This window comes from Balaenoptera physalus (assembly GCF_965194825.1).
Source record: "Balaenoptera physalus genome assembly, chromosome: 8".
In the NCBI taxonomy this organism is placed as follows: domain Eukaryota; kingdom Metazoa; phylum Chordata; class Mammalia; order Artiodactyla; family Balaenopteridae; genus Balaenoptera; species Balaenoptera physalus.
The window spans coordinates 95,437,155-95,450,091 of record NC_138887.1 but is presented as its reverse complement, the minus strand read 5'-3'; the positions used below and the strand labels follow the sequence as shown (position 1 = coordinate 95,450,091).

At 42.4% G+C, this 12,937-nt stretch overlaps 1 protein-coding gene across 4 annotated transcripts in view; it reads left to right on the top strand.

The window, feature by feature from the left end:
• Positions 1-5,148: 5,148 nt before the first annotated feature.
• AASS (aminoadipate-semialdehyde synthase) overlaps positions 5,149-12,937 on the top strand; it is a 66,809-nt gene continuing 59,020 nt past the window's right edge. Inside the window, exon 1 of one of the 4 annotated variants that reach the window (XM_082472292.1) lies at positions 5,149-5,281. Coding sequence is in view for 1 of the 4 variants with exons in the window: in XM_082472291.1 (XP_082328417.1) it covers positions 5,922-6,065 (144 nt within the window). In the remaining 3 variants the exon portion in view is untranslated. Of the gene's footprint in view, positions 5,282-5,919; positions 6,066-11,933; positions 12,030-12,937 lie in introns of those variants that run through there. The other 3 variants (XM_082472294.1, XM_082472291.1, XM_082472293.1) reach the window with 3 other exon arrangements.

Sequence of the window (12,937 nt, the reverse complement as noted above, 5' to 3'; positions counted from 1 at the left end):
CCTGTGCCTGTCATGGGCAATGTCCATATTATCACACCATTCAATGAGAACATCTTCCTTTGATGTTCTTTCTCTCTTCCTTTCCAATTTTATTATGTTTGTTTCCGAGGAGCTATACAGATGGCAGTGATCATGAGAGTCAGTTGAATGTCAGGGATACTTTCTCTACTTGACTTCCTGCTTCCTGATGTGACCTTGTCTACGCTGAGATTATTTTTCCTAGCTGCTACCTCTTACACTGCAAAAAACAATTTTTATATTCTTTTCTCCTTCCTATCTCTATAGTGAGATGACAACAGTAAAAGATTGGTTTCATTCAGTCCCTAACCCAGACTAGAACTAAAGTGAGAAAGTCCTGACTCTCCTACCTCCTCATCCTGGCCTGCTGGCTGTCTCCAGCTCAATTACACTTGCAATTACTCCAGAAAAACTACACTTGTATTTTATTTTTGCTTTAAGTACTTCCTCCCCCCTTTCTCCAATCTTTTCTCAGTCCTTTAAGACATCTTCTCTTTTGAGATTTTCATTCAAATGAGGCTGAGAGGAGGAACGCTGGATTTTCTTCCTTGATGTGAATATATTAGATCCATTATTGGTCAGGGAGATATATTCCACAATTTGCACCCCCCAGATTTGCTTGTATTATCATGGCATATAATTGTCACTCAATCTATAAAATGCAGAGATGTGTAATTGAAAATTTAGAAGTCCTGGTAGACTTACAATAACAGTTACTAAGCAGGTGATGATGGACAGCAAACCTGTCCAGTGAGTTATGCTTGCATAAGTAACTCTTGAGGGAGGCCATGGACGCTTGGGGACTTTGTGAAACCAACAAATGTTGACCCTGGAAATGCCAGGGGGCTTGGGATTTTCTTAAAATTTTTTTCAGGAAGGCTCCCTAAGGACTGGTAATGGTAGAGGAGGTGAACTAAAATTAGTTCTCTCTGCTTCTTTCTTCTAAGGATGGGGGGAAAAATACAATCCCCCAGGACATCACTATCTCCACCCAGAACCTGTTTGCAGGAATTGTGATTTTTCTGTGGGTGGTTCCTGCTCTTATCTTACCTAATCAGATTTTTAAATTCCTTGATGGTAAAGAAGGTATGTTTCATTCCCAAGATAATTTAGGAGTTAGGCAGCAATAGTAATTGTCATTTAGAAACTTTTCTTTCCTAAACTACTTCTTATGTTATACAACATATGACTTTGTACTTCCTGTCTGTAAGAAAGTTCTATTTATAATAATCAAATATTTTATTAGGGCGGGCTGATATAGGTGATATTGTGAAATTTGCTGTTCCTGTGAGAGATATAAAGTCTTGAGAGATCAAGAGAACAAATGTCCACCTCTTGGGACTTCCCTGGTGGTGCAGTGGTTAAGAATCCGCCTGCCAACACAGGGGACACAGGTTCGATCCCTGGTCCAGGAAGATCCCACATGCCGCGGAGCAAGTAAGCCCATGCGCCACAACTCCTGAGCCTGCGCTCTAGATCCCACGAGCCACAACTATTGAGCCCACGTGCTGCAACTACTGAAGTCCGCGCGCCTAGAGCCCGTGCTCCGCAACAAGAGAAGCCACCACAATGAGAAGCCAGAGCACCACAACAAAGAGTAGACCCCGCTCGCCGCAACTAGAGAAAGCCCGCGCGCAGCAACGAAGACCCAACGCAGCCAAAAATTAAAATAATTAATTAATTAATTATTTAGTTTAAAAAATAGAACAAATGTCCACCTCTTTTCTCTTTATGGCAAAGTTCACTTAAGATTAAAAATGGGTTCTGCATACAAAGAAAGGGGAGGGGAGGAGGAGACAGATTAGAACAGTAAACCCCAATAATAGCTCACGTATACTGAGAATGTGCGTCACTTAATCTTCTTGAGAACATTATGATGTTTGCCAATGTGCTGGTGGGGGAAAATGACTTACTAGGGAGTTGGCAAAGGAGGGATTAAGTCTAGGTCTGGCTCACTCCAATGCTCACATGCCTGACTACTACCCTCATGGCCTCTCAGGAAGAACAAAACCAAAGTAAGGAACAACGAGGGAAGAGAGAAAGCCAGAGAATGTGGGAGAAAGAGAGGCAGCTTGAGTGGCCTAGAATCAACTTTCCAATTTCAGGAGTATTGACTCAGCACCCCACAGAGGTGGAAGAAGAATTCTCCTATATTGAAGGAGTCTGAGGGGTTGACTGCCAAAGTTGACTGTGGAAGCACTTGGGGTGTATCCAAGACTTGTTTTTCTTGCATCTGTTGTCTCTTTTCATTGTGAAGACATTTCTGAGAACTGTCACGCTTATTACAACAACTGTCACTACAATGAATAACATTTGAATTCCCCATTTTAAGGAACAGGTTTTCTCTTGTGCATATTTTGCAAAATTCTTGAACACCATAAGCATTTGAGCGGTAGTTTGGAATTCAAAGGAAGGATTCTTTTTGCCAGGTTAATGTTTCATTGGCAGGTCAGAAGTGCATGGGATTTCAAAATAAAGCAAGAGAGAGGCTAACAGAGCATCACAGTCTCTTGGTGGAGTCACCATAATCCAGGACCCTTTCCTGGCTTTGCCCATTAAAGGATGTAATTTTGATAGTTTTCCTATGAGTGTTCAACCATTTGCAGGGTAATTCACAGTGACCAATCATTCATTTAAACAAGCATTTGCTGAATACCTTTTGTGCTGAATACGTTCCTTTGAACCTTGTAGAACTTCTGCCCCTTTCTGTACCTGCTCTGTCCTTGAGGGACTGACCTTTATGGACTGTTCCAACCCTCAGGCTTTCCTTGGGTTCAATTTGTAGAAGGCACTAGCAGGAGAGGGGAGGGCAGGAGAGGGAAGTAGGGTTATTCATTCCATAGGCGGGGCGTCTGCAAACTGTGACCCTCGATCCAAATCTAGCCTGCCATTTATTTCTATAAATAAAGTGTTATTGGCACACAGCCATGCCCATCCATTTAAGTATTGTCTATGGCTGCTTTCACTCTCCAAATGTCAGAGTTGGGTAACTGTGACACAGACGTAATGGTCTGCAAAGTCTAAAATATTAATTTTCTGTCCTTTACAGAATAAAGTTTATTGACCTCTGCCTTAGGTAACTCCCTCTCTGAGCAGGGTTATTGATTCCTTAGGCAACTCCATGCCTGTCAAAAGCCACCACTGTCAAGTGGCTCTCCTATGGCTTCAGCTACACCAGAGCTAGAGCTCTTCCTGAGTTCTGGTAACTGACTCTTCCCCTGGCCCCATCAAGGCCTACAGGTATTCTCACTATTGCTAGTCCTGGGGCGCGTCACCATCTTTTGTTGCCCTCCTTTATCCCTGTACCCACTCTCTTAATGTCTCCTAATTTACCCCGTTGGAATTACAGAGAACCACAGATAAGTAAACAGCATGAGATTTTGGGAAAATGAAGAATAATTACCTGTTTCTTTAGCTAAACACTTGGCAGAGCACTTTGGCCATCATCTTGCTTTATCCTCATAATGACCCTATGAAGTAGTTCCTATGATTTTCCTATTAGCAGGTAAGGAAACCAAGACCTTTTTGAAAACTGAGTAACTTGTCCACGATTTCTACCTTGAGGGGGAAAAGTAAGGATTCTGATCCAGGCTCTTAATCCTTAGGAGATAACAAAGCACAGACTGTGGTTCACTGTTCTTTTCAGGCTGGTGCTGCTGTCGAAATAAAGCTGAGATGGCTGATTTTGGCCATATCTTGAAGGAACTCACACATTGTGTGAAAGACTTTGGGCTAAATAGTCTAGGCAGGACACGCTAAACAGATGTGTGTATCTCCTGGAAAAAAGTTTTGAGTTCACGACCATCACACTTGTTTAGCGATATGCACTTTTCAAAGTGTTTTCAGAGCCTCATAACAAGCCTGTGAAGCCAGATGACAGTTCTTAGAACAGTTTTAGAGTCCAGCAAACTGAGACTGAGATGTAAATGTACTGTATCCACATCCAATGAATATTAAAAATCCATGCATATGTGACAAAGTCCAATGTTCTTTAAAAGTCCTGGCTAAATGGCCCTAGAGGGTCAGGGGGAAATGCATTTTGTGAAGACTAGCCTCAGCACTAGAAGCTGAAAAAACACTTGAAGTCCATCTGTGGTCTTCCTAGGGAATCAATGGCCAGAGGGTAATATTCTCTTCTGTTTTTGTAACTTTCTCCAACACATACTTTTCTCATACTGCCACAGATATGTTTAACTATTAAATGCTCATGTCAACGATCTTGAACCTAGAACATTTTTATAAGCTCCACTCATATCTCCAATTACAGAGAAAATTAGAAGCTTCTCTGGAAGCTGGGGTTTTCCTCTGTATCTTTAGCTTTACACATCCCCAATCATATTCCTAATCACTCCTCTAAAGCCTTCCCTCCTTGCTATGTTTTACTGCACTGTTCTTGATATCACCAACTTCCTAATCACCACTTAGCCAAGCCTGAAACACCAAATTTGTTTCAGTTTTCCTCTAGCCTGTTAGCCTTACCGGTGGTGTTGACTCTGTCCTTTTAAATCCCTTTACTATCACTTTTTACTCAACCCCCTTCTATACACTATCTAGACCATATTCCCTTAAGCGCACGACTCTGATCATCTCATTGACTTGAGCAAAAAGCTTCTGGGGCTACACACTATTCATAAAAATGAAAATTCATTATTCAAATTAGTACATTCATTAATGAAAATTAATATTCATTGGATGTGGATACACAACATTTAATTTCTCAGTCTCAGTTTGCTGGACTCTAAAATGGCCTTAAGAACTGTCATCTGGCTTCACAGTCTTGTTATGAGGCTGTGAAAATGCTTTGAGAAGTGTATATCGCTAAGCAAGCGTGATATACATAAAACGGAAACTTTTTTCCCAGGAGATACACGCATCTGTTGAGCGTGTAATGTCCAGACTATTTTCGTCCTTCTCCGTCTCCGCCTGTCTCCCGCTATGGACAGTTACAAACTTGGTCAATAACAGTCCTGGAAGGACGTGACGCCCCCAGCTAAGGACGTAGGTCAGAGATCTAAAAGGCAGAAGGATTTTCGGGGAGGAGCAGGGGCAGGGCATGACCTAGCACCTGGCAGCGCCGCCGATTGGTGGAGGAGAAGGTTGTTCCCTCAGGGCGGGCGCTGATTGGCTGCGGAGGAAGAGGCATGACTTCCGAAGAAGTTGAGCAAACACCTCCTCCTCAAGGGCCCCATCCCAATTTCTGCTGGGAATTCGGATCCTTCTCTGCCCGGACCCGGGAGCGCAGAGGCGGCGGGGACCGGACGAGGTGAGCGGGGGGAGGGTGCCCCGAGGGGGCTGAGCAGATGGGCGGTGGGCTCCGCCTGTGAGAAGAATTTGCAGATCGCCGGCGGGGCTCTGCCAGTCCGCCGGGCGGTGCGGGCGAGCTCTGCCTCCTCCTCCCCGCGCCGCTGGGGACCCGGGAGCTCTGCGGACTCCGGCCTTTGCCGGACGAGCGTACGGAAGAGGGTGGCGAGCGTTTGGGCCTCCTCGCCAGGCCTCCCCGTCTAGCGTTTCTCTGCACTCGAGGGCTGGGAGGTGGGGCGCAGCGGGCGCGGCTCCGGAGCTTCTGTATAGGAGGGAGAAGGGATGGGATGGCAATTCGGATTTCTTTTTTGGCGAGGGCTGAGCTGGGGAGCGGTTGCTGGGGAGTAAAGCGTTGGTGTTGAAGCTGTAGAGCAAACCCTCTGTTAATTCGTGGGACTGTGTGCTTATTTAGATAGGTAGCTGTGGGAGGTGGTTGACGGAGGGGGGCCCCCCCGGGATCCCCCCGGTCCCCCCTCGTCCCCCCTCCCCGATTTCTTTCGGCGCAGTTACTGGTTGACCTTTTCAGCCCTGGCCTGCTTCAACCAAATTCGGATCACAAACTTCCCCACCCTGCCCGTGTGGGGCAGGCCGTTCTCTCTGAGATGGAGACCCCCCCCCCTCCGCCCCCGGAAGCTGCGGCTCCCAGTCCGTCCTCCAACAGAGGCGGGAGAAGTGAGGAAGTTGGATGCCTTGGATGTCAGCGTCATCTGAACTGCGGAGACCCCGCAGGGGCTGTGCGGGCCAATGTGAGCGTTTGCGCGGGGAGGGGGCGCGGTTAGAAGCAGTTACTTACCCTGTTTAATTCAGTGGGGCTAAATGGCCCGACTACTTCTGGAAGAAATATGCTTTTTAGGCACTGATTTTAGGAGAGCGGGAGTGGGTGTGGTGAGAGGGAGAGAGTGTGTTTAGTCACTCGAACAAAGATGAACATTTTTTGATATTGTGGGTCGTCAGCTATCGGAATGCGGAAAAGACGTAGCTGTGATTACGCCGACCTAGCTATGCACAGGACCGAACCATCACTGACTTTGACACGTGGCTTTCATATACTTTATATTGGAAGAAAAAAAAAAACCAAGAAACCCATGGCACTTGGTGTGGACGTTTCTGTATGTGTGTGTTTTGTAACTTGAGCTCCCCCCCCCCTTTTTTTTTTTTTGCTATAAAGATGAGTGAACCTAGGGCCACACTACCTTCTAGCCATGTAACCTAGTGGCCGTTCTGCAAAATGAGCTAGGACGACAAAGGTTAAGCCAATGTCCCCAAGTGACTTTCCCACTCTCCAGAAAATCATATTTGTTATCAGTATCACTTGTTAGTGGTGACAGCGTCATCAGAATTTTGATTTATTTGTAATTGAAAAATTTCCCCCTTTACTAACTAATCCACTATTTAATCATCAGCAGACTTTGGTTCAGGATTTTGGAAATGATCGTTGGTGTGTAACCAACACCAATTTAACAAAAAAGTTTTCATTTTTCCAAATATTCTTTTTCTAATTTTCTCATAGAGATAACATTACAAACAGTGGCAATTTTCTTTGATGAGGCCACAAAAAAATTCTATGGAATTCATGGAATCACAGAAATGCTGTACATTTGGAATGGGAAATAACCAACAACATTATTACCGTGTTCATAGAATTAAGATGCAACCAATTCTAAGATGCATCCCCATTTCGGGGGTGCTAAAATGTGAAAAAACATGTTTTAAATGTGATGAAATACAGTATTAAAATGATAACTTATTTTTCTTGAACACTCATGCCTAAAGGGTGAAGGTAAAGAGAAGGCTTACTGGGCTTCTAAAAAAATAAGAAGGGGGAGGGATTAATATGGAGCCATTGTGAAGGCCTTCCCACAGTGTGACCCAGAGTATGGGAAAGTGGTGTCTTCTGTCAGTGGTGATGGTTGTGCTCACCTTTTTTTAAAATAAATTTATTTATTACTTTATTTTTGGCTGCATTGGGTCTTCGTTGCTGCACGCGGGCTTTCTCTAGTTGCGGTGAGCAGGGGCTACTCTTTGTTGTGATGTACAGGCTTCTCATTGTGGTGGCTTCTCTTGTTGCAGAGCATGGGCTCTAAGGCACTTGGGCTTCAGTAGTTGTGGCACACAGGCTCAGTAGTTGTGGTGCACGGGCTTAGTTGCTCCACGGCATGTGGGATCTTCCCGGACCAGAGCTTGAACCCGTGTCTCCTGCACTGGCAGGTGGATTCTCAACCACTGTGCCACTAGGGAAGCCCCTGTGCTCACCTTTGAGGAGTGGGCAGGCTTGTAACCTTTTTCTTAACGTTTACTGAGTGTTTATGGCATGCAAGGCAGTGCTCAGCACTTTATGCCTATTAGCGCAAATAAACTTCACAATAGCCCTTAAAGGTAGATATTAGTATGATTCCCATTTTGCCGATGAGGCACAGACAGGTTAAGTTACTCACTGAGGTCATAGAGTAAGTGGGAAGCTGAGGAACCCAGGCCATCTGTGGAGGAGAGGAGTCAGAATTCCTTTGAGGTACACCCTCCTGTTTTAAGCTCTGGGCTCCTGGTCACTGCAGTTAATCCAGGTAACTTAAGTGAATATCCTGTCTTCCTCCATAGTGTTTTTAGTATTTTTGTTTCCCTGCTTACTGTACTTTAGCTGGATCTTCATGAGTCAGAGTGCCTATTTATGTTCTAAAATTCTAATGCTTTTGTAATCCACAGTGCCTGGTCGCTACTATCCTTAATAGAATCAGTATCTTAGAGCTGAAAAGGACTTTAGTATTATATTCCAGTCTGGATTAGGAAACTGAAGTCAGGTAAGGAGCCCCATATCTAGTTATATGTCTCAGCAACCAGGTCTGGATTTTGCTACCATTTTTATTTGCATTTCAAAATATTCATTGGTCTATGAGATCTCAGCAAGAGATTCGATCTTTTGTGGGGCATTGTTGGGGGGATGGGAGATATGAGTCCCTGTTCTTATTCATCAGTCTATTTTGTTTTCTCTGCTACATTGGTCTTTATGACATTCGTTTAAATTTGCTCATTTATTTCTTCATTCTTTCACAAAACATTTGAGTTCTCCTATGGGGCAGTCACTGGGAATACAGAGATGAGGAAAACAATTTATTTCTTCCAAGAATTTAGAGTTTAACAAAGAGACAGACAAATAAGCAGATAAACATTTTGGATCAGACTCCAATTCAGAACTAACTTTGCATTCCATCTCAGTGAAGCTACATTTGTGGGCTAGAGACCAGGAGACTCAGAGGTCTTATGTCTTTGGATGACTGAGTAGCTTATAGGCTTGAGAACATATGAATATTCTTAGACCAGGTTACTTAGCACTAATAAACACTCCCCAAGTCTACTTGTTTTTACTTCTAGCTAACTATTTTGTAAGGCGTTTAATATTAAAAGAATATAGCTGTGCAACAGGAAATAAAAGTATGGACGACAGTGTTGCGGCATGCCCAAGCCCAGTTTTAGCAAACCTTGGAGTTGGGAGGTATTTGGATTAGTTCCAGGCCATCACTGGGTGTTCTGTTAATCTGGAACTGTTTTGGACCTCTCCAGAATTATTACGGTCTGCATGCCAAGTATGTAGCGTAGGCCAAGACTCATGGCCGTGCAGCTGCCTACCCTTAATTATAGTACCAGGGCTTCCTGGGAAACCATGGCTTTTTAAATACACTTGCATTTTTTGAATAAACTGCAAGTGTGGATATAAATCATTTGCATTTCTCACTCATTATTTATTTTAGTCAACTCAAGGCTACTCCATCCTTAGCGTCTCAATGTTTAACCAAGATGTATGCCTGATTATTTGCAAATAACTTGGCATTGAGAAATCTCCCCATGTGATTGGATGGTTTCAGTGTGAGTCACTGAATTATGTTCTAGTGGATTTATTTCAAAGATCTAAAATATAAGGACAAAGAGCACATCTCTGACTTTGGGGGCTGAAGATAGATGATTTGGCCTTAAAATTTCTTTAATAATGAATTCGTAATCCTTTTTACATGTCTCAGTGGAAGCAACAGAAATGAGAAGGGGCCAAGCCCAACTCTTTTTCGTACTTAAGCTCTTGTATTTGCTTGCACATTGTTCTGGCTTTGGTAGGTGGTTTGTAGGTTTAAAAAGTTTTCTGTTTAGGTTGATAGTATGGAAAGGATTGAAGAGACTTAAAGGATTTTTGAACATTTGATGGAAGGATAAAAAGCTCTCTGTACATCTCAGCTTTCTTCATCCACCTACCACGCTAACCCGTGAAAACCAGCACAAATCAAGTACACTGTTTTCTGGCATAAGTACTACCTGAACAATAACAGATAAATGTAACCTAATCCAGTTACATTGAAAAGTTATACCAACCAAAGAGCAGACTGTTATATTATGATTCATCCATAGATGCTTGGAAAATGCTGTTTATGAAACATGGGAAATCCCATATTTATATGGGGCACGCTACCTTCATTTGTATTATCTGGTTTTAGATTATCTTTTCTCCCATCCATTCTGACTCTAATATTCAGCTATAATTAGTGATGGATAAGTCACCAACAGATACTGATTGACATCATTTAATCATATAAAATTGTTTCATCCTGCTCCTGTTGGATCTCATGAAAATGAATGGGGGACTGGATTGCTGCTTCTTCACAAGAACCTAACATCATGCTATGCATACCTTAAGTAACCCCAAATTTATTTTTAATTAAAGAAAGAAAATCAAAACACTTCTCCCATAATCAATGGGCAAATTATAGCTCATCAAGGAAATGTCTGGCTTTTATTATATTTTTATTAAAATATTAGAAAAATATTCATTCTAGAAACAAATGACTAGCTACTACTATATTAATCTATGTAATTGTACAGAAAAACCAGTCTGTTTGTCATTTAAAAGGACCTTCCTAACTACATAAGAGGTCCTCTACCATTGAAGGTGGCTTTTCCTCAAATATAATCTTTCATAAATTCACCTCACAAAATCTTTTGTTCCTTCATGTTATTTAGGGTGATGATGTACACAGTGACCGTGGTTTATTTCATGGTCACTGAAAGAAAACAGTGGGTTATGTAGGGAGTGCCAAGCTCTGTCTATGTATCTATCTATCTATCTATCTATCTATCTATCTATCTATCTATCTACCTATCATCTCTCTATCTTTTTCTCTAGTGACCATTTTTTTTTCTCATTTCTCTTGAAAAGGATAGAAAATACCAAGAACAATTAAGCATATTCCTCCTCCCACCCCAATTCTCATGTGTGCATTACAAAGGTAGGTAATCTGCACAATAGGTAAATTAAAATAAATTCTTAAGTCTTCCCCCCATTAAAAAATGGGAAAGAGGTAAGGTGATATCCTATAGTATGTTCTCCTATTGTTGAACTCCATCCACTAATTGTCCGCCTATCTCAGTGCATCTGTGCAATTCACTGCAATATTCCTATGACTTTTAGGGACGTTTCAAATTCCTAATCAATCCTAGGTATGTGAAAAGGTATACCGTAGTGCTATTCTTGTTTTACAAAAGCATAGAGAAGAATCTTTTTAAATTTTATTTTAATGCCATTTGAAACATTGGCCCTTCATGTGTTGAAGGGAAGACTGCTTAGAAATTGTCAGGGAAAGGGTCTTGTTCTCCAACCCTGACTGTGTGACACTTCTCTTTCTCCCCTTATTTCTCACCTCCTCTTCCTCCTCCTTATTTTTCCTCTTTCCTTTCCTTCTCCTTTCCTTCTCTTGCTTTTCCACATTCTCCTTGCTCATGCCAGAGGCCGTTATCAGCACGCAGCCCTGTTAAGTAACCTCACTTGAGCCAGTGAATAAGTCCGGAGTCTTACTGCCTTGCTTCCACTTGAAGGCATTGCCAGAAATATACATGACATTTACATCCCGATATTCTTGGAAAAGCCCATAAAATACAGGACAGGGAAGTCCAGAATAACCCACCTGGGCATTTCCATGAAATGTCAGACACCTGCAGTGCCATACCTCAGAGTAATTCAGAAATTCTCACTGTTACATATTTCTTGATGACCTGAGAATGAAATGAATGGTGGTCCCAAAAAGTTCTATGCTGAGACCAAGTTTCAAGGTTCAAGCAATTACTAACATAATCAGACCTGCTATAATCATCTTTTTTCTAAGCATCCAGAAACTTAGAATTTACCTTGGCAGGGACTCAGGAAGGATTTTTGGTGACACATAGAAAGGGGTTGATGGAGGCACCCCATGCTGTGGGAGAACTAATCATATGCCATATGGATCTGATTTATTTCTGAATTGAGCTGGCAGGAGTAACATGTGTCAGATGTCCAAGGTGTGGATCTGCAGGCTTCGGCGAAGAAGAGAAAATCCTGAGTGTTGAATATTAACCTAGGGATTCTGCTTCTGCTTAAAAGCAACCGCTCTAGTTGGATTTCACTTCAGTTTCTTCATCTGTAAAATGGGGCTAATAATAGTATCTACTTAATAAGATTTTCTCAAGGAGGAAATGAAATAATGTCTGTAAAGTGCCCAGCATAGTGCTTGGCATATAATGTTAAATCAATGGTAACTATTGTTCTATTTCTTTGAAAACAAAGTGTCAGGAATTGTGAGTCAAGAATTCCCTACAAAAAGTGAAAGTGAAAGTAGCTTCCCAAATAAAACGCAGAAGGCCAGCCTCTGCCTGCTACTTTCCTTTCCTAGGTCCCGAGGAAGGTCTGCCTCTGCAAACGTGTATGTGTGTATTACATGACTGTGTGTGTTTATGTCTCTCCTCCCACGCTGTTCCCCCGACTCCAGGCAAAGGAGGTGTGGAGGAGGAGAAGGAGGAGGAGGAGGAGGAGGGAGTGTTGCTGAGAAAGGGGAAGCTGTTGGTTATAAATCAAGCTTGGGCTGAGGAGGGAGACTGAATTATTTGGACATGTTTCCTAATCTTTGTGCCAAGAACTGCTACTAAGTATAGAGGATTAGGGTCACTTGGTCAACTATGGTATGTGAGATGCAGCCCCTGCTGGGAAGATGGGACCATTTCTGGGCTTCTCAGTGTGTTTAGAAGACTCATTTGTCTTTGGAATTGATTTCATTTACAAACATAGGGATTCAAGTTCTATGGGACGTTGCAGATTTTCCTTTGGCTTGGGGGAGAATAAATGTTATGGGCTTGGGCTTGGATTTGGGCTTAGCATAGTCTCTTTTAAAAACGAAACTATATAAGTAAACCAAAAAGTTAGATAAAGTATATAACAGACTTTTACTGAAATGTCGATCATCCGTATTTTGGCCTGAGTAAGAGTTAGCCTGAACTCATGATCGGCATGTTCATTTGCTGTGTGCAGTGTTTTCTCTCCCTGCCCCTTTTCTTCCTAAAGCCTTCTTAGCCGGACTCTTTGCTGTTTGCTTTATTCTTTTAGTCTGTGTTGTGAGTTATCCTACAAGTTTTCTATCTAGGGTGATAAGTAGTTTGCCCCCAGGAAATAGTACTTGTACATTCCATTGTTGGACAAAACTTCCCTGTCTATAAGGTGGGTCTGATTTGGAGATTGTAGTCTGATGTAACAGAAATGTGTTCCATAAGAATTGTGCTATATGCTAGGGAATTTCTAGAAGATGTAAAATCATTTAGTCTCTATATTTTGATGCCA